The 23,109-nt window shown below is 37.9% G+C and overlaps 1 protein-coding gene across 6 annotated transcripts in view; it reads right to left on the minus strand.

Moving 5' to 3' along the window:
* Positions 1–23,109, minus strand: part of PDE4D (phosphodiesterase 4D) — a 1,287,753-nt gene that overhangs the window by 178,417 nt on the left and 1,086,227 nt on the right. For 5 of the 6 annotated variants that reach the window (XM_010974890.3, XM_031445608.2, XM_031445617.2 and 2 more), the window contains one exon: positions 7,073–7,109. In XM_010974890.3, coding sequence (XP_010973192.2) covers positions 7,073–7,109 — 37 coding nt within the window. Of the gene's footprint in view, positions 1–7,072; positions 7,110–7,219; positions 7,913–23,109 lie in introns of those variants that run through there. The other variant, XM_010974892.3, reaches the window with a different exon arrangement.

A 23,109-nucleotide genomic window follows, 5' to 3' on the forward strand; every position in this document is an offset into this window, starting at 1 on the left:
ATAGCCCTTCCTTTTTCTAATTCTAGTGAAACTATAAATTGGCAAAGAATCGGAAGACTGGGGAAGAGAAATTACAAGAGCTCTATCTCCTTCTACCCCACTCACTTTCTCTTAAAATGGGCAAGTTTCCCCCCAGGAGGAGGGGGACCTGCGTTAGGTGAGATCATGAGTGATCTGGGTGACCACCAGAATGTTGACCTCAAACATAGATCTCAGGTGCTTTGTTAGGTACCACATAACAACCCAGACCGCCTGGCTCTGTTACATATTCAGCGTGTGAACGTGAACTCAGAAAAGTGCCGTCATCTCTCCGAACCTTAGTTTCTCACCTGTAAACCAGGGAGCTGACATCTACCTGACAGGCTTGTTGTGAAGATGAGAGGAAATGACAGATCAGGTGCCAAGAAGAGTGCCTGGCAAACCGATGGCACTCAGTGAATATTAGCCCATTACAGCGATGTCCTGCAGGACTAATGATGTGGCACGTGCATAAGGAATTTACTTCTCTTTGAGAATATGGGAGGAGGTGTCAGAGTTATAACTGCTTCAAGGGTTCCAGAACTGTTTCCAGAATTTTTTTATTGGGCATCAACCTAGACTGAAGTCGGTCTAAATTTTATTCTAAGGCCAAAATGTCTCTGACATTTTTGAAATTGGCATTTATTCTGGTAAGTCACTGGGGTACTGAGTATGCCAAGGACAGTGACCTACAGCATTCTCCCTTGAAGGAGTTAACGGTGTTTCCTAAAATGCCAACCATGATTAGCTCAGTCACTGGAAAAACCTGGCTCATTATCACATATAAACAGCTCACAGTGTGGAAAGGTCACACTGCCCATGACGGAGTATTCAAATAGCCAACTGCTGACATCAAACCACGATGTCTCACTGGGCATGAAATCTTGAATGATGCAGAAAGAAATCTGACAAACGATCCACTGTCATGAAATCATGCAGGCGGAATTTATGCTTTAAGAAGTGAATGTCAAATACGCTACTAAAGCATTTTAAATAAGATTGTTGCACCCTCTAATCAACCCTTGTTCTAGGCAAAATTTTGACCTCAGAATTCTCAGAACTTCATTCTAATAAATTAGAGTAAGTGCACTACATCTGACAGCTGGGCACGTAGAAACAGTACCGGGGGTAATTCATGTTCTACACTCATCTGAAAGGCAGCATGACTTCATGAAAGATATACACCCCCCCCCCCCGTTATTCTCTACAAAGGTTTTTGAGTCTGTTAAAATAAAGATATTAAATTAGAGTCTTTCATTTTGGGTTTTAATTTAAATTTAATTTTTTAACTTTACATTTATTTTTACCTAATCAAGATCGTCATATGGTATAGAATTTAAACAAAAGTAAATGGTCTCTCCCTCAATAACAAATACAAAATCAAAATTATTGCTATTTCTGAGAGGAGGCAGGTAGACAACATTGGGGAGGGACACTTAGGGGCATTAAAATATTGGTCCTATTCTATTTCTTAAATTGTTGATATTAGCATTATTCTTTATATTTTGGAAAGTTGCTAGAGATAGTCTCTTATGTCGATGAAATATTTCCAAATGAAAACTGGAAAAAGAAATTTCCCTTTCAGCTCCTCCTCCACTCAGTCCTGTTGCCATTATCCATTTGACTTTTTAGATGATCTTTTACGTTTTGCTTTTACAAACACTGCTGTAGTAAATAGCCTTGTGAATGTACCATTCCCTCTGTGCATAAGTGTTACACTACTGTCATGATGCTAGGATGAATAATATTTTGTAAATGTTATATTAAGTATTAACTATTACCTTCTGCACTATGACACCCATGATACGGGCAGAAGGGAAAAATGAAAGTTCCAACCAGATGTCGCAAGGGGGTGTTGCCCTGGGCCGAGTTTGAGTGATCCTGGGCGTTTACACCATGAATGCACTGTGTCAGTCTTTTCTGCTCTTACCTGCATTGCAGGACACAAAGAGCGAGGCACCCGCTGCTGCAGGCTGGGCGAGGGGGTGGGGAACTAGAAATAGTTTTACATAAGCCCCTGAGTTAGCGTTCAATTATTCTTTGCTTTTATTATAGAGCAAGTCTCACCTCCTTCCCACCTCACATTCAACCCTTCAAGAGCTGTAGTCAGAGCTCTCATGCGCCTATAATCTTCGTTCTTTAATGCTTGCTAACCAAAAAGGTCCCTGAGGTTTTCTCCCACACAGTTCAATGGTTAGAAAATTAAGGTCATTTCTCTTTCTTCTGCCCCTCCAAGCAAAAGTATAATCAGTCAAGATTAAAATACATTGGAAACAATGAAAAATAATACACTTTAGGAAAGAAAGATGACACTGCAATAGAAAATTTTTGCCCAGAGACGTACTGGCCCATGAGACGGATTAAATGCTATTTACACACAGTAATCTTAAGATTACCCTAGGTATTTCTAAACATTTATTAACCAATAAGATTCACTGAAAATAGCAGGAAAATGTGAGCTTCATTAAAAAGTTAAACATCTGAACATACTACCCTAAAAGAAATGTACACTTATACAATAATAAATTCTTGAAAAAATGTAAGGAGGAGATTGGGTTTTTTTAAGAAAAAGAGGCAGCTATAACATTCTTGTTAAAAACTCCTGCTTAAAAAATAACAAGATACAGATTTGAGGCTTTTCACGCCAAATACACTTTACACCACTAGATGGCACTAAGACACAGACCATGAGTTGCCACAGGCCTTGGGTGGATGGAGTGGGGGAAATGGGGAGGGAGAAAAAATTCCTTGTCTTGGTTTTGCCTCCAGCAAAAACCTGGAGCCAAATTATGATTATTTACAAGATAGAGAGGTCATTTTGATAGAAAACCTCTCCACATTATGTTTTGGATAAAACCATATGAAATTGCTCTTTTATATATCAACAAAGATTTAATATTGATGATTTCATATAGTTCAACCTAAAAAATACTCAGATTCATAGAATATGCTACTGAAATTTACTTTATGAAGGATTAAAAAAAACAAAACAAACAAACTAACAGGCAGAAGCCACCAAAATGTGATGATTTCCTTCTTTCCTAGCCCAGCAAGGAGAGCCCGTTAGATTCAGTGATGAGGCCAAAGACTGCTTCTTCTGGGTGACATGAGGAAGAGACACACAGGGGCATTCAAAAAAATTGATAATGTCCAATTACCGCAGAATCGTAATGTTCCACAGGGTTAATAACCAGTATATTTTCCCTAAAATGACACCAGGTTCTGTATCTCAGTAAAAGTAAGGGTGAAATGACTCAACTGTCCCCATCCTGCATGTTAAAATTAGGGGTATCTCCTTAGTCTGAATGACATGAAGGTCTCTCCAGGGATCCAAGATAGTATTTAGATATTTTCTGTCTCTTTCTTAATTAAAGAGTCCACTTCTTTTAACACTGCACACCTCTGGGTGAGAATTCTAGTGGACTTAGACTTTTACAAGGTAGTCGTATCATAAATAATGGGACAGGCAGGGCCAGAGGCAACTGACTACAAAGCAGGGTTTCCTGAACTTCATCAGTGTGGTGCCTCCTCGGTGTTTCTTGGTCCCCTCAAGAACTCTGGCCAAAGTGTGACTACACCTTTGGGAGGAAAAGGCCAGTTGCCAAGTGGCATCATGTTGGAATGGCGTGGCATTCAGATCCCTTCTCAACACCCAGACTAAGGAAATACCCAAACCCAAAGATTTCAACATAAACACAGGAAGAGATTTCAAAATGGAAACAAATAAAATATTTAGAGCTGTGATTTTTTCTGGAGATCAAAAAGATTCTGAGCTTATAGGGGGAAAAATAAGAAACTGGAAGTGGAAAAGTGTCAAGAATGTCTCATCTTGACAGTGTTTTAGACTTGGGAATAGAACATGTAGGATCTTTGCTGAAGATGACATCTATGCATGCTATTTTAGGTTTCAGCCCTGTCCATCAAAGTGGAATACAACCTTGCATGTCTTTCTGAATTCTCTTATAACTTAAGATTGTATTATCTTAGCTTCACAGGAAACCATGACTGGGAAACAACAGGGAGGGATCCTTTCATGTTTTGGAGATGAATGCAGGTATAAAGAAATGAGACCTCAAAAAGGGGCAGAATCTGAGACGGGCTTGGGAAGAGACCTCTGACCACTTTAGACGGTGCGAGGCTCATTTTTAATAATTATGGGAAGGAAAATATGCACAGAAAAATAAATCTAAAGGGGTCTAAAGTAAAATGTCAATAGTACCTATTTTGGGGTTTGGAATTATAGGGAATTTTCTTTTACTTCCTTTTGCTTACATTTCATTTCTAAACTTTTTATGCAAAAGATTTTAGTTTGAAAGTGCTATGGCTTTTTCACTAGAAGAATCTAGTGTGAAATTCCAAACCCCAAAGCATTCTGGGAAAAGGGGGAATTCTTTGGGCTATATGAACGTTTTTCCCTGACGTCAACTGTCTTCTGTCTTACTGGTGAAAGCAATTATGGTATATTCGACCACATAATGTTGGTATCACTTGAAGGGACATAAACATCTAATGTCTAATGTCTTTTAGTTTAAGCATCATTATATTTAGCATTAAATGGTGAATGTTCTAGCCTGTATTAAACATTTGAGGAGTTATCGGTCAGGTCAACAAAATAATCTTGTGGTACCCAACTGGACTTAAGAGAAGGCCATAAACAAACAGCCCCTTATTGGACTTTTTTTTTTTTTTATACCTGCTTCCCCGAAGATGCTCTATTAGTGGCAAAATTGTTCAGGGTTTAACAGGCTTTTTTTTTTTTTTTTTTAATTCTAGTAGAGCTTTCCGGATCATATACCCTAGTAAAAGGCTACTTATGAAAACTGTGATGAAGCCACTAAAAAAAATCTGCAGCCTCTGGGGCAATAACCACCTTCTGCAAGGTGTTATGAGTCATTAAGCTAATCATAAGCAAACTTTCCTAAATAGATTCGAGGATTATTTTCTGGCATCATACGTTGTGCCTACAAATTACACAGAGTTGGTTTTTATTCAAGGTTCCAATTTTAGGGTTATTTAGTACACACTTATTTAATTAAACAGCTTACTAACATAGACTAAACGATATTTTACATATATGTTTCTCAGTATCCTGAAATTCTATTAGATTTTTAGAGGTTATAAGGATACTACAGAAAGTGTCTAATTACATAAAAAGACTAGATATCCTTAGAATTTCAGGGAGCTAATAGCAAGGTCCAAGTCAAATTTATTGATCAATTAGTTGGAGATTAATAAATACTATTTGAAATAAAAAGATAAAGAATACACAGATTAATTTTTCATATTTACCATATATTCACATATATTTTTCTTACAACAATACCTAGAGATTTTAGTCAGAAGGAAGAATAGCTACCTAAATAAACTCAAGTTGGAATGATTGTTTCTACATTTGGTGGTGGTGATTTATATATTATTTTGCATGATTTGTTGTATCTACTCAGCTCTCAGCTCTGAGGTATAAAGTTATGGATTCTCAATAGTAACCAATTAAAAGTCCTTAGCTTTATACGATTTTGCTATCACAAAATATGATTAAGACATAAAAGACTAATTTTTTTGAACAAGAAATACAGCTTTCAGAAAAAATTCATGATCTCTAGCAAGACCTTAAGTGAGACATTAAGCTTCTGAAGGGGATGGTGATGGCAATCTATTTTTAATTACCTGCATTAATGAAAGTGATCACTGTTACACTTTGTTATTCATGGACTCATTAAATTTTTGGTCTAAGGTATAACAATTAAAAAATTTCAGAAAACTTGAAAAAGTGGAAGAAGCATACCTAACCCTGCTATCCGAATACTGCCATTATGCAGCTTTTAAAACCGATGCCTATTTTTGACATTTTGGAGGTTGAAAGGACCTTTCCTGATAACAATGCTTAAAATTCATTAAGCTTTTTATTTTCTAGAAATTGTGCTGGGCATTTTAGGAGCTTGGTATTATTTCAGTCTCGTGACAACCTCAGAGGTGGGTAGTCTTGGAACTGTCATTGGGCAGAGGGAGAAACCAGGCCTGTCCAAGTCCGTTCACTTAGCCAGAGTTGGTGATGGGCTTTGATGGGGGCCTGCCTATATTTATCCAGCTGAGCCCCCAATTTTCCCAACTGAAAAAAGAAGTCTTAGAGAAATTAAGTGAGTGGCTCAAGGTAGTAGAGGCAGTTCTGACATAGCCTTGATTATGAATTTTATAACCTTCTGAATCACTTATATTCCAGTGTTTCACATTTCTTATTAACAGCGTTGACTTTACACTTGGTTCATGCCCCAGGTTAATTCAGTTTTGTCCCATTCCGTCCCTAGTCTGTTGATACTAGGGGCTCTCAACTATCCTTGAGAAAATACTGGGGCCTTTAAAAATTACAGGCACCTGGGTCCAAACCCCAGATTTTTCCTTTCAATTGATTAGAGGTGCAGCATGGGATAAAAACTTTCTAGGTGATTCTAATATGTAGCTAGGGTTGAGAAGCACTGGCCTCTACAAAAAATATCTGGTTATCAACCACTTTATATATATTCCAGATTTCTTTAGATGGTTTTTTCACCTTCTAGCAATTCTGTCATGTGGTTAAGTATTTTCATGATTTGTATACCTAAAAGGAACAAATAAGCATAAATACATCACTCAGTTAAATCTTTAGACAAATAACATGTTAAAAAAAAAGAGTAAATAAAGCATCAGGTTGAATTGGAATACTGAATTTCAAGCACTGATCATGTACCTAATTATACTAAATGTAATTTAATCTGTGATATAGCTTTCCTCTTCAAGTGCTTATGTCAGACAAGGAAATATGGTCCCGTTTAAGCAAGTCACTTAGATAATTTGTAATTTGAAGCAAAGACACCCTTTGGGTCTATGGGTTTACAGGAAACAGACCAACATGGCCAAGATCACATTCTCTAGCACCGCTTTTAAATTACTGAATGAACCACAGAATTTGTACTTGTACTTATGTTTGATTTAGAATGACATTAAGAACCAGGACTAATCCCCACAATGAAATTTTCAAAGGAGTGAGAAAGCTGTCCAGTGACCCAGCTGTGCTTACCTGTGCAAACGGGGTCACAATCAGGTCATCTCCATGTCTGAAAAACAAACCAAATCCCAGGTGAGACGTCACTGAGCACTCCAGAACCACTTTCGATCAATAGTAAATAGTTAAGTTCCACATTCATAAACTCCCAGAGAGAATTACAGTAATTCCATCTTTATTCTTCAACACGTGCTCTTCCTGGCCACAGAGGGTGTGAAGATGTGTCTTCTGGGGTGTTAACCATTGTCCAGTTCCTGGGTTGAAAGAGGGGCTCCTTGGTCATCAACCAAAGTCACTGGCTCTTATTAAGCACACAGGATTTACAACAGTAGAAGCGCAGTGCCAGCAGCAGGGCCTGAGTCTTACTCTTGGCTGCCTATTGTAGGTATTACTGAGGGGCACCGTGGAAGGAGCCAGCTATGGCAGTGGCTTCCGTGAGAGGTCCCTGTACCATCTAACACGCAAAGGTGATGAGCAATGGGTGTTCTGCATCATCGTGTGTGAATCTCGATGGGCTTGGCACTGTAGATGACATGGGACTACATCATGGACTAATAAAAACCCAGTGAAACTTTTCAACTGACTCACGTCCCAGCCGCCATAGTTACGGGGGAATGTTACCCCGTGTGTGCTGTTGTTTCAGCAACCTGAGCTACAGCGAGCCGAGGATGCAGGAGCAAGGTGTCAGCATGACGCGTCTTGGAGGGACAGGGAAAGGCAAGGGAAGTTGTGCAACATTCTATTTGGATGAAGTGAGAAACTGGAGCCCAGAGTTCTTTCATAGTATTTCTTAGTGTGACTAGTTCGTGAAAAGAATTTCCATAATCTCCATGGGACATTTCTTGATCTAGCTAGCTGGAGCTCTTTAATCAAAAGTGAATGGAATTACTCTACCCAGAAAGCTTCTGGACATGACCCTCACTGAGAACATTGCAATGGAACCGTTCACTCATTCGTGAACAATTCTGGAAAGGCCCTGAGTGACCTAAAACAACACTCATGAAATTCGCCTGAGCACAAGCAGCCTATGGATGACGTTAGTAAATGGATTGTTACCAATAATTAGATCATCGGCAAATTACAGAGATCTTGAAATTCTAAGTGTGGGAAAATAAAAAGCAAAAAAAAAAAAAAAAAAAAGAAAAAAGAAAAAAAGGGTGGAACTCCTTTTCCAGGAAACATGTGTTATTTTCCACCCTCTTCATTCCAGAGCTACATTTTTTTGAGGGGCATCTGTTCTTTGGAGAGATTATTCAGATAGCTAAAATTTAAGTAATATAAAACCTGGGTTATTTTCCCCTGATTACAGTCTTTTCATCCATTTTTTTCTTTACAATTGCCCAACTTCAAAGTTTATTTTCTAAACTTAAGTCATCTTGACCGAGGCACATCATTTATCAGAAATTAATCCCTGGAAATAAGTCTTCTAATTTTTCACACAAATTAGAATGGATCTGAATCACTCTAAACTGAAAAGGATGTGAATATTTATTAAAACAGTGAATTCTATCCTTGGTTGTATTTCATTCCCAAGCATGGTGAAAGATACATTTAGAATATACAATATGCAGGATAATTTGTCTTGATTCCTTTCCCTGTCAAACCCTAAAGAAAGTCAATTATAATTTTAGTGATGGGGATATTTCACTCTTCAATTGCCCAGAATTTGTTTTTGCCAAAAATCTCAAGATTGTCTCATTTTTTTTCAATCACAGTAAAATGATTTCTGGCATTTCAGTGCCAAGTGTCCTCAATAAATATTCTATCCTTTTTTCTTGTCAAATTATGTAAGGCTTAAAAAATCTTTGAATATATAACAAATATATAATTTAAAAATCTTTGTCTAAGTCTTTATAGGTCGCCTGCCCTGGTTTACCGTGGACTGAAGCAGAGTCACTGGCCCTGCTCCCCACCGCCAGTCCCTGGGATGGAAGGAGCCTCTCCCCTCCCTCAGAGAGAAGGCTCTCTGAGTCCTGGGCCAGCACTACCGGAGGCATGGGAACTCGACGGTCAACAGTGCACGACTGGAGTTTCTGTTTTTCCAGATAGGAATGACAATATTGAGTCAAGAACAATTCCCTAGGCCTTTGGCCATCCTTCCACTGCTTTTGTATTATTTACTGCAGTACTTGATTTTCTGCCCTCATTCTGTCTGTAATAAGAAGCGAGAAACATTGGCAAGAAACCGAGAGAGAGAAATCAAAGAGAAAACCCTCACACAGATCTCACTGGGATCCAGAAACGATTCAGGCACTTAAATGTGGGAAAGCCTCTTACCCTCTTATGAAATAAGTTCAACCAACAGCAGCACCTGAAAATAGTTTTGTAAACTAGTTCATGTCAAGATTGTGTTTGAAACACAGCAGTCAACGACTTTTCACACTTAATTATTTTCAAACCAGAAGGAAAAGGAGTTGCAGTCAATTAGAAGAAAGTTCATCCTTTATTGAGCGAAGACTTCCAATCCTAAGATGCTAAAAATCATCAGCGGTCACAAAGTAGCTGCGGCCTCTGAAGACCACACACTGCAGATTTCAAAATGACAAGAGGCTGCATAAACCGGTGCTTTGAAGGCGGGTCACGGGCTGAGGCTTACTTTCTGAATCTTGTGCAAACTTTTTGATCTCCTCTGTTTCACGCTCTGTTGCTACAAAACCAGAAAGACATTCTCCTCTGGAATTTGTCAATAGGATTGGGAACTGATAATCATACGGAGAGTGGTATTTTGAAATCCTGGTGTCTTTCTTCCCTTAGACTCAAAATCATCACCTTTTCATCAATTCACTTTTGATCCACCTCTTTTAGAATTTTAGAGAAACAAGTACGTTCTTATTTTTACTGTGTGAATAAAAACATTTCAGTGAGCCCAACATAAAAAAATGCATAAAAAACATAAAAATGCTTCTCATAGCCCTGTTTGACACCCCAGAATTAACCACAGGAGGGACTTCCCTACTCACCACTCTTTACTCCCATGTTCACAGAAGTACAGACATAGAAAATAAACAAGCAAATACATAACACAATGTACCTGAATTTCTAAAAAGCTTATATATGTATATAATGTAAAACGTACATTAACTGTAGAAACTTTGGGAACTACAAAAAAATTAAAAAGCCACCCAAAGATAACTGTTGGCAACATTTTCCTTCTGGATGTATGTAAGTTCACGTATTAATGTTATATATGACCCTCGTGGATTCCATGATTTCATATGCAATTAGGATCAAACTGTATATTCCATTTAATATCTTGCTTTTAACACTAAATATATTGAATCATGATAAAATTTAACATGCCTTTATACTTTTAAATCATTTTTAATGATTGTGGTCTATGTTTAGTAATCTCGAAAATTTTCAAGTAGATGTCGATCCAAATTGCATTAAAATGTAAGTACTAATTCTATTTTAAAATTTAAAAAATGTAAATTGTATGAACTACTTAAATTCATGTTAGTTCATTCATTCTTTAAAATAACCTTGTAAAAGAAACATGCTTATTTTGATAAAACGCTCATAAGATAAAGCTAAAATATTAAAATACTGTATGAGAAATTGGGTTTGTTGAGTACTAAATTCGATATCAAATATTTTATGTTGCTATCCTTTTTAATGAAAATCACAACACTATGATTTCAGACAATAAATGTATTCTGGAAAATCTGGCTACCAAAGTACATTTTGTGAAATCAAATAATATTTTTCCATAGATATCATTTTGTAAAATGATGTTTTTCCAAAAAATAATGTGGGCACTAAAAAATTATAAATGTCACATTTAAGAATATAATGAACCCTTTAAAATTACTTATGAAGGAGGCATTTTGATTTCCATAAACTCCCAGTAGACAGCATACTGCTAACACAAACAAAAACCAAATGAAATGCTCTGCTTCACTGGTTCCAGATTCACCTGAGGATCTGGCTTCTCTGCATTGCTTGGCCTTTTAATTTAGAACTAGCTCCACTGTAAATCAAAAGAAAAAAAAATTAACTAGTATCTCCATTTATGGAACCCCAGGGACTAAAGTTCCTAGATCACAAAGCCAACCTCGGCCACACCTGAAAGTGATTCTCCTCTTTGACGTTATTGCCACTTAGACTTAAAGTAATCAGTTTAACACAGAAGCTGGGTCCTGCGGCCAAACTCACAACTACCAGAACTTGCATTTTGGCAGGAATGTCCAACAACATTTTAATAAGATTAAAATTAAAGCAGTTTGGTATTGTTTAAGGCAGTATCTTCCAATCTGAAATTTTTCAGTGTCAAACTCCAAGCCACATGTGCGTGTCTATATACACAGCTCTGACGGTTTTTCTATAGTTATTAGTCATCAAGTTGAAATGTTCACCCTCATTGGAAGAGCACCATTGTATTTATATTCTATACTAGCACCGAAAGAGAAACCAAGTCACTACCCTTTCCTCAGTTTTAACAAATAGTCTAATTTTTACCTATTCTATAAGAACAGGTGAAAGAGGTCATCCAAGTTCTTAACTTTATGATGAAACAGCTTAACTTGTGTACTTTTAACACTTTCTTTACCCTTGAATTTAATTTCCTAATAGACTTGAGTGGTAATTCACCCTGATGTCTCTTTCACTGATGCCCAGTAAGGTCACTCAATGTCTTGTTCTTTTCAGCACTGGGGGCCCTTGTAATACGTTCCCATTATTTTTTATTTCTTAAATGAGTTTTCAATATAATTATTTTAAAAAAAATCAGAGTACAGATATCCAACTAACTTATAAATAATAATGGTAATAATCTCAATTAGAATAATTATAAAACAATAAGGATAATTAACATTTATCAAATGATCAAACATAGCAGGCACTGTGCAAAACACATGACACTGATTATCTCCTATTACATTTTTTTTTTTGTAGATGAGGAATGGGAGGCCCAAGAAGGACAAAAAAGTCTCACGCCCATTAAGTAGTGGGGCCAGGATTCAAATTCAGGTGGTATGACTCTGCTGGGTCTGTATTTAAACACTGTGCAATTTGGCATCTATCATGGCATTTATCAAGGCTAAAAACACATGCAAGACAATGCCCAGTCTCTAGTACATTTTACATTTCATGAAGGTGATATGTACAATAAAAGACAACAGTTAACGGAGAGTTACATATAAATGCAAAAAAAAATTACCAAAATGACTTAAAAAACAAAACAATCTGTCCACCTACTGATTTTCATGTCCTTCTAACCTAAAATAAAATAATAAATAAACTGAAACAAAATAATTTTTGGTTTCCCACCCAGGTGATAGTTCTGGCTGATGGTTAAACATCATATATCCATATTCAGAGTGTAGCAAGATTGCATGCATGTTATGTGGCACAAAGGCCTCGGAAGATGGAATTTATATAGATATATATGTATATACAAATATCTATATGCAAATTTGTTTATGCACATATTTTGTGTGTGCATGTGCATGTAATCCTAGGGAAAGCATTCTGATTTTCTGCCTCTGTATTTCAAACAAGGGGGGAAAAGGTACTGTAGGCGGGAACACCCACCATCATCCTTATCAGCATAAGGCTCTGCCCTCTTGGTTTTTCTCCAGGATGGGTTCCCAGGGAAAAGATTTAAGGGTAGCTAGAAAAGGAGGGGTGTGATCAAATGGAGAGGAGTGAGAGCAGTATATTTTCTGCCTGCCTACTATGCACCAGACATAGCTCTACTGACACAGGGTATTTAATTCTGTTGCCTCTGCATTAAATCGATGCTCATATTCCCATTCTAAGATAAGGAACTCAGCTCTGAGAACGTAAGTAACTCATTGGTGGTCATGCCCTTGGCAAGTGGTAGAGTTCAGCAGTTTCCAAATGCCAGGCTGAGACCTGGTGCTTGCCCAACAGAATTTTCACTGGTCCCTGTGAAGGCGAGAATAGACATGAACTATGGAGTGAGGTCTTTGAAAAGCTAACCAGGGGAGGGTGTAGCTCAGTGGTAGAGCACATGCTTGACACGCATAAGGTCCTAATCATCAGTACCTCCATTGAAAAAAATAATAGTAATTCAAAAAGAAAAAACCTAATTACTCCCCCCTAAAAAATATAAACAATAAAAGATTTTTTTTAAAGCTAATCATATTCCTTTGGAAAATTCTCCCTTATTCTGAGAATATGCCCCTCCCCCTTTTAAAAAAATGAAGTGAAATGCCTTTAAAAATAAAATGACTGTGTATATTGATGGGAATTTCTTTGTTAAATAAGTAAAGTCCTTTATCTGGCAAAATAAACAGTGAGTAACCCTGCGTCCATCCCCCAGACGGTTTCTGAAGTCTTAATGAGTCATGAAATTCCAAGGCATAGAAATGGGCAGTGAAGGTGGATTTAAACCCAGGCTTTAAAGGCTGTTTCGACTGCACTAGGCTGCTTTTCTGCATGCACAGATGGACTCAGATGATTCTGAAGCTCCACAGAAGTACATATTCTAGACTCTAGAACAATATGGTCCAACAGAAATCTCTGCAATGATGGAAACGTTCTCTCTCTCTGCTGCCCAATACAGTATCCACTGGCCACAGTGGCTTCCTGGCACTGGGTATGTGTCTAGTGCAGCTGAGAAACTGAATTTTACATCTTTTTAACTTTAATTAATTTAAATTCAGAGAAGGTCACCTGTGGCTAGTAGCTATCATCTTGACCAGTGTAGCTCTTGAGCAATCTATGCAAAACTTCACTTATAAGTCTTTCAAGGGAAGACAACGTTTTATACAAATGAACAAAAAGTATCTACTCTAAACTTGGGGGCAAAAGAACATTGATATATTAACATAAAAAAAAACTTGACAGTTTGGCAAAGACCCTGAGTAGAAAAAATTTGCCCAGATGCCTATCAAGGTTCTTCACCTTAAAGGGAAGTTAAGATTTTAGCTTAATTGCTATACTTATTTATTATATTCTCATCTAGAGGCTACTGTACCTGCCAACAGATGCCAAAGATACGGTCTAGCAGCAGCTGTTCATTGAAATCACTAAATTCAGGGTCAAGATGCCTGAATTCTGATTCATGGCGTGCGTGCACATGTGTTGTGAGCGCACATGAGACAGATCTTTTGAGCAGAATTTTGTAATTTCTAAAACTCAGCTAATGATATTTTCCCTAGCTTCCTTATATGTTTGTTTTGAGAATCAAGTATTAAATTTCACAGGAGGATTCTCATGTCAACTATAAAGATTATACAGATGCCAGGCAATTCTAAGAATATATTCCTATCTATATACATTACTCCCCAGTGAGTCTACAAAAACTGAGAGCCACAAAGGATGAAACAGGGTGGACCTGGTGAATATCCTGAACTGGAACTGATGACTGCGAGGTCTGTCCGTGAACTTTTGAGACATACTTTCACTATTTTCTAAGTGCTCCTGTGTTTGGAGAGCTGGGTTATAGACAAGCCACCTGTCTAGGAAACATCATTTATCCTTTCCTGGATAAACAGTACAAGATGGGTTACCTTTAAATAAATGTAAAGCAAACAAACAAACAAACAAAACACCAAAAAATAGTGAAACATGTTAGGAAGTTTTACCTAATCTCTATAGTAGGTGGGATAAGTGAATGGAAACTCAATGTACTGAAGATAAAGAATGCACATGAAAGGACATAAAATAAAAATGTGTTGTCGACACATGGAATTAATCCCATGATTTGATGTAAAAGAGTTCTTTTTACCAACTGTCTTCTTTTTTAGCTTCTGTAAAACTGTACTCATAATTGTAAATAATAGTGACTGGATGAAAGTTTTATTTTATTGCACTTAAAAAAAATCACCATAGGGACCTTTAGATAACATATAAACCAGAATGCTTGTTTTCTGATTTTTCTGGCAAAAAAAAAAAAAGAAATCAAACAAAGGAACAAAAAATAACCAAACAAACAAAACTGACCGTGGTGGATAGAACAAATTCAGTCTAATGTTCTCTAAGTTTCAAAGGAGGGATGGATGTAGAGACAAGGACACATGAGATCTGCATGCAGCCCTGTTCTCCCTGGAGGGGAAACAATGAGCCAAAAGGTCTTGGTCTTGGGACCACGCATAACGTTTACTAGCACACAGTGTCATGCACTGAACTGCTTCAATGATTTCCTGGCACAGTGCAGCCTCCCACACTTGCAGAGATGCAAACAGCTGTCCTTTCTATTTCTGCTTTTAATTTGTCTGCTTTCATTGAGAGGCTGTAGGAATTAAAGCCTTACATATGTCTAGACATAACTATATGGTAGTCAATGACAACAACGTTTTCATCATCCAAGGTTAAGAAAAAGCTGAAGTCTCAAGACAGTGGGAAGTTGACACAAAGCCCGAGAACCTCTGCCATGGGCAGATGGAATAATTGGGGATATTTCTTCAGTAATTCTCACCTCAACCATGCCACAAAGTGCCAGGAATCTCATAGCAAAGCTCAGTGTTCAATATTCCTAACTAGAATTTTTCTGAAGAAGAGGCACGGGTCTGGTTGAAGGCTCCCTTTCTTCATATTTGTAACAGCATATCTTTCAACGTTTCATCTTACAGGGATTTAGTGAAGGATGATGTGTTAATGTCCCTAGTAGATCTTATCTCAAGAAGCACATCACCAAGTGCTCCAGTCGTGTGATCATTTTTCCTCATGTGGCTCATAAAACTGGGGAGGAGACACTGAGAACACCTCACTAAGGATCTAAGACTCACAAATATTTAAAGTGGTTGATGTGTAAGTGGAAACAGGGATTCATACAGGAATCTCAGTATTGACTGGGTAAGTCTCCCTTTCTATCTGGGTAAGTATTTAGACATTTAAAAAAAATGACAGGAATGCATGATCCAAACAAAATTTTTGTCTTGTTTTCATGGGTCAATGGTGTCTTCAAACAACACCTAGACATGGAGGAGGTAACTGTCAATATTTGCTGAGTGAGTAAAAACATGACACTCTCATTCAAGAATGCAGCCAATTAACACACTTATTTAGAATGTGGTAGAAGAAAAAAGCTACCTCCATTTGAAATCAACTTTCTTCTTTCCCCTGACCTATCACCATCCTCCCCATTCCTACCACCCACTAGCAAGATTTGAAGTTCAGAAAATTTTCATTGCATAATGAAAGAGAACACAGTTTTGATTTTTAGTTCTCTTTAAGACATAGAGGAAAGAGTGCTGGGATAAACAAGCAAGTGAGAGCCCTCAGGCACAGTATCTATAATTGACATAACTAGACCCTCTTGTATAATGGCCATCTGTCCCTTACAAGTCAAGAAGGCAGGAAGCACCCATAATTTTCAACTCAGCTCATTCATTGAGGACCACATTGTCCTGAGAGCACTCTGCAGGTCCCTGTGCTAGCCTTTTTCATTGAAGATGGTTTTCAAATTTTCCTAATTTTAGTTGGGTAGTTAATTTTACTCATTCTTTGCTCTTAGAGATTATATTCTTTGTATACACTGAAAAATAAGCCAGCTCTTCCTTGATCAAGTTTGATTCAAATTTTCTCTCTAACGGGGATCTAATATCTTAAAACTGTGGGGTAATCACTTTAATTATTAAGCTACCATTCTCCCCACATTTTTAAAAAAGATGTTACCCTCTGTAAAGCATTAAGTCTGAGGTTAAAGTGTAACTGCACAGTCAGTCATTTACAGGTTTAAATAGTTGATCTTTACCCTGCCCTTTTCTCTTAGGTATGAGAGTTGAGGAACACTCAGGTGACTATTTTTCTGTATTTTTCTCTTTTCACAATTAAAATGAGAGTCCAAACACTGAGGAGCATACAGGGCATTAAGGAAATTCAGGAAAGAAAATTGTGTGCTAAATATTAGGGCAGATTCTCCTAAAGATGTAATAGAATTGCAGTAGTCTTATCAAGAAAATAATGAATGACAATATGTTTGGTGAATCTCCATTTCTTTTCCCCTCTACTCTAGAAACTTTTCTTAACTAATATTCATCTCTCCATGTCCCCTAAGACCCCAAAGATCTATCTTTTACTTTGGCAGTGATAATCAAGGGATATTAGAACACATAACGTAATTCCCTTGTTATTTTAACTACTGGAGCACCGTGCAATAACACCCAAACAGACGCTGTAGTAACGCATTAAAATTGGTTATTTTTACCCTGTGGTGTTAACAAACATGGCCATTTAACATGTGAGAATATTAGAACTTCCCTTTTATGATTTTTAAGTATGGAATTAGGAATATAAATGTGTATTCAGCTGCTATATTTAATTTCTCAATTCAAAAATTGAAAAGTATGTTTACCTAATTTATAAGTATTATTTTATCATTTATGGAACTGCTTTTTTTTTTTTTTTTGAGCTAGAAATAAAATGACCCCAGTGACTGGACAAAAAAGCAGAATTTTTAAAAAAGTAAAAGGAAAAAAGGTAGCAAAACGGTATTTTAGTAGCCCATGACCTTAGAGTATTCTATCAAGAGCCATCTTGGGATTTAACGGCTATTGTGAGTTTGGTGTCTGCATCAATACTACAACATCATAATAATAGTAACTTGACAATCCCCATGGAACGGAAGAAAAAGCCTGGTTTATCTGGCTCGTTACCAAAATTATATTGCTTTTGATAATAATAAAGTATTTTGCCTGTGTGAGGGTCCTAACAGAACTAAGAATAGGATAAATTCTCAATTCTAGAGCTCATCAAGATGTTCATGGCTTTGAATCTGATTTTTTTCTCTCTCTTAACAAAATTTCTCTTCACACAGAGATCTGATTCAGCTCCAATCCTAAGAACATGAATAAACACCTTAATCCAGAGGTGCTCAAACTTTCTCAATTCATGACACTCCTAGCATCTCAGTAATTGTTTTTACAGCACCCCACTGGCCAAAAGAAATAACTAACAGTTGCAATTACTAAGAATTTAGTCCAAACTATTCAATGAGGTTTCATTTCCACATTGAGCACCTGTTGAGTCCTACACCACTTCTCACTGGTGGCGAGCTTGGACTCTCCCTCCCTCACTTCCAGGTCCACGTGGACTTCTGTGCAGTACTTGCTTCTTATCACAGCAACTGTCAACAACCCTGTTGTGCAAAGTTATGATGTCATGGAAAGTAATGATCCAAAGTTGAAACTGGGAACTATTTCAAGCTGTTAATCCTCCAGCTGACTGCCAGATGTTTCTGTTTCCCTTGAAAATTAAAAATACCCTGGCTCACCCGTGTGAGTTCCCCGTGGTGGCCCAGGCCACCTCAGCACATGCTTTGGGAAGCCTGGCCCTAGTTTCATTACTCTTACACCAGTGAGTGAGTGGTGAAGTGAGGACACCCTCTTGGTCGGGAAAATTCAGGAATTAGGGAAGGAATTATTTGATCACAGCATCTTTCTGTGTTTAGATGATGTTAGAGGACTTTCAAATGGAAAATTGAGATTAGAAAAGAGGCAGATGCTCTTTAGTGCTAAAGAGATCTAAAAATCTTGTGAGGCGTGGCTACAAACTTTTCATGTCCATCTAGTGAGAACTAACTTTCATAACGCAGCGTATCTTTTTATTGTCATCCTTTTTAGAGATACCCTAGTAAGACTAAGGAAGAATAATGTAACCTGTAATAGAACTGATGAATAGATATAAAGGTGGTCACTCCTCCTTTTTCAGACTAGAGGCAACACCATCTTCTACTCAGTAGTCACATGAGGAAGCCAGGAATGGCTATGACTGAAGACTCACAAAGGCTTAAAAGTGGGGAGGGACTTGCTAACTACTAAAGAAATCGTATAAATCTGAGATGGGCGGGGTAGGGGTGTGTCGGGTGGGACAGAATGCCCACATGGGGCACTCCAGAGTCTTGATCCATGACGCCCTATACTTCTGCATGGTGGGGAGGACCAACTAGCTAGACGGCCAAGTGTGCCTCAGCTTTTCATGGTGCATTCTGTCCACTCACCTCCTCTTCGCTGCCCCTTCCACACTTCCATGCCCTCCCCCATATGTATTGGTCTGCTGTACGTGTGATAAAGAGCTGCTTGGATCATCCTGGGATTCGGTGCATTAGTGCTTATTCAGCAGACCACGGGGACTGGAGGCCCGTTATCCAGATGGACTGAAAAGTCTTTTTAACTGATATGGTTTGACAGGCACTTGTATTCAATAAATTTACAGTTTTATGACTAAAACACGATTGGTCTTGTCACTGATAATTTTCCCAGTGGCTCATATCTGCACATGTGTAAAAACAAACAACATTCTGTTATTGGATAAAGGGCAACAACAGAAGAAACTGTTATCCAGAAATTAAAATCATTTTCAATGCATTTGAAGAATTTAGAGGGGAAAAAAAACCTTCATCTGTTTTGTGTAATTACTCACTGATTCTGTGATTTTCTTCCTGTTTCTTCATGAAGCACTTGGGTCACCTTCTGTATCTAGTTATTTCTACTGTTACAACAGACTTTTTGCCCTTAGTGACAGTTCAACTTTACTTTTCATGCATTTACTTCTTTACTGTGCTCATGCTAATACTAACAGTTGTCGTATTTCTTACTATTCTTGAGAATTCAGTTGCTACTGGAAATACACTTAACAAACTATGTGACAGTCCCCTGAGCAGAGGCTGCCAGGGACTTCTCTTCTGCCTCATGTAAGCTAATTTTTTAGAAGCTGAGTTCACCCTGGTCTATAGACTTGTATATGTTTTCCAAGAGTCAGTTGCATATTTTCTTTACTACTTCTCTGACCAGTTTGAGCTTGTATCTTTGTTTCCCTTAAGAACTGAAAATAAAGTTTCCATAGTGCCAAATAATTCGTTTGGTCAAATGAATTTGGTCCACAGGTACTTCTGTTTCTCATCAGTTTTGCTACACAGCACTTTGTTTATAATGACATTATCAAAATAATGTTCCCTTAGAAATGATTGAAATGTTTGTTGTGTTTTTAAAAAGGTAAAGCTCTCAGGACCTTGGCTCTCTCATCTATAAAATGGGGCAATAATTCTATCCATAGGGCTGTGGAAAGTATCAAATGAGATCGCAGGTGTGAATACTTAGAAAAATGAAGGCTGACACACATACCCAATGTGTGCTATAATACTGATCACTACCATTATCGCTCTTATTTTCTTCTTGTGTCTCAGCTATTTAATTAGTATCTATTTATAGACGATGAGGTAATGATATCCTGTCTTATGCGAGGTAATTATTTTCCTTTTCACTATATCAACGAATTAAACAATTGTATTTCAATTTAAAGAGGAGTTTTCCAAAATATTTCATCCATCAAACAGAGAATTACAAACCTTCACTGGTACTGTTTGTATCTGAAATTTCTAAGGGCTCTTCTCAGTAGGAAAGCTTAACTAGACCAGTTAAGTCTAAAATCATCAAAAGCAATTAAAATACGTGATATTATCATTCCCTGTAAAGAGTACAGTTGAATTACAGACACTGAACAAACTTCCCAGCATTGTCATGAAGTAGGTTAGAAAATGGAGCTTTACAGATGGCCAGATGTGATGTCAAATAAGAGAAGGGGAGATCCTTTATGTGTAGTGGTATGTGTATTACCAGATTAAAGATGGAAATGGTAGTTACTTATTCTATTCATCTTGTTTCTCAGAGAAATTTCATCTCCCTGGTAGAAAGAATGCTTTCCAGGAGCCACTTAGTGTCAAAGGGAAACCTTACTGCTCCAACATAAATACCCAGGAGAAATGGGAAAGCTGAACATATCAAGACATTATTTCTCAGCAAAATATAGAGTTGCATCACAGTCTAATTAGATTTGTCACTCTTACAGGAGTCTGATCAGATAAAGAAACTCGTGACTAGGTGCGGGGGAAAACGAGGCCATCCTTGCGCTAAGCTTACTTTGGAAACAAAAGCACTATTCAAATGTGAAATATTATAGACTTTTCATAAAATGCATGGGTACACACTGGTATCCAAAAACCAGTTTGCTCTAATTTTAGAAAACAAAATACATAACCATTGTAAAACCGGGTCCACTAGCTCACCAAGAGTTTGTGCCTGGTCTCTATCTCAAGCTAAGTTGTTTCACCTCTGATGAAGTTGAGGGAGATGACTTTCAGCCTGGTCATTCATCCATCCAACCATTCAGCATTATTTATTATTATCTACAGGGCTTTTCAGCATTTTGCTTTTCTGCTCATCCCTCTTCTGTCCTCTTTGTGATCTGCAGTCTGGCTCTCAAGCTTCCCCCTAGTTCTCAAGCTGCCCTACCCTCTCTCCTTTAGTTTTTGATGGCTAAGCTTTCCGCTTGCATGAAAAAGTAGAGACCATTAGCCACCAGTTCTCGAAACATTTTACCCCTCCATCTCCAAATTTATATTTCTCCTTTTCATTTGTTTTTCATTGTTCTAAAGAATGCAGTACTTGTCCCTACCACTTTTCCAAGGTTAGTCGCTTTACTTGAACTCATGATCATAGTTTTGTCAGCAGCTACAGCTCCAACATAACCCCTGCTTCCCTCAGCTTAGGTGTCCTAAATTTTTTAAATTTCCCTGAATCCACTTCTGCCTCAAGCAGCTTTAGTTCTTTTTCCTCTTTAACTTACTATCCTTTAAAAGAGATGCCTGCACTTGCTGATAGCTCCACTTTCAGTTCACTCCTTCACTAATTCTTCTAATAATTTACCCCACTAAGATGCTTTTCCCAGTGGTCATCCCAAACCTATTAATTATAGAAGGCAACTGGCTCTTCAAATTTCTCCTCACTGTTGTTTCTGTTCTCTGTCCTCATCCTTTAACTGTTGTCTTGTTTCTCCTGGAATTCTAGCCTCATCATGTAACAGCCAAATTCATCATGTCATTATGTTGTCCACTCTCTCTCCTGTGTTCCTCACATCAGTATCACTGTTCATTTACTTGTTTGGGGTCAAAACTTCAGCATTCTCTGATTCTCCTTGCCTGCTGGCTGTCCTCCAACACACACACACACACACACACACACACACACACACACACACACACACACTTCTGTAAGTCTCTTGCCTCTACTATCTGGGACCAACCTCATCATCCCACCACCACTGCCTTGACTGAGCCTCCACCCTATTTAGCCTGCTTTGTTTCTGTGAATTTCAACACAATCTATTTTCCTATAATCACTTCACTCTTTCCAATCATTCAACAACAGAGTAATCAGAAGCAACAAAAACAAGAGTGTGGGTGGAGGATATAGTTCAAGTGCTGGAGCACATGCTTAGCATGCATGAGGTCCTGGGTTCAATCCCCAGTACCTCCTCTAAAAATAAATAAATCTAATTACCACCCCTTCCTCCCAAATAAATAACAACAACAACAAAAAATCCTGCAGCACCCCTCCCCCCAAAACAGAAGAATGTGATCATGTGATCCCAGCTAGAATCCTCTGTGGCTCTCAGGTCCTGTAGACTGTGTTCCAATCTTCTTCCCTACCCACACCAACCAGACTGTCATTCCTTAATTGAGCCATGATTTTTACTTACTTCACATTATCCAAATATTGCTCCCTGTCTGGCAAACTCTCCTTCTCCTCTCCTTCTATTTCATGGTTTTGTAAATGCCCCAAGGATAGTGCTCACCACATTTTATTAAAAGGGTCTAAAGTGTCAGCTCTCCCCCTCCCCCACCCCCTTCCTGTATAGATTGGGAGCTTTGAATATACCGTAGCTGCTCATTAAGTATTTTCATTATGTGTGAATGAATAAATGAAACTCTTATATTTCAAACCTAAGAAAATGGAATAAAGATAACCCAGAAATAGAGCCAATGGGAAAAGGAAGTTGTTTTGGAGTGAAGAAGAGTGGAAACCATCAGTGCAACGAACTAATGATGACTATGTACTAATTAGAGAGTGAAGGAACAGCTGAACAAGAAAGTCTAAACTTCCAGAAGGCAAATCAGTTCTATAGATCAGGAGCTCAACTGACGCTGCAGGGCCAGAGACACTGAGCAGGAAGTCATCTGATGAAAGCTGATGGTTGAACCCATACAAAAAAGTTTTCTAAAGCGAACCCTGGAGGGTCAGGGGCTATACTTTGGGGAAATATGTTAAGGGGTGATCAGAGGAGCTGGTGAGAAGAGGTCTGTGAGC

The sequence above is a fragment of the Camelus dromedarius genome, chromosome 3, assembly GCF_036321535.1.
Source record: "Camelus dromedarius isolate mCamDro1 chromosome 3, mCamDro1.pat, whole genome shotgun sequence".
Classification (NCBI taxonomy): Eukaryota; Metazoa; Chordata; class Mammalia; order Artiodactyla; family Camelidae; genus Camelus; species Camelus dromedarius.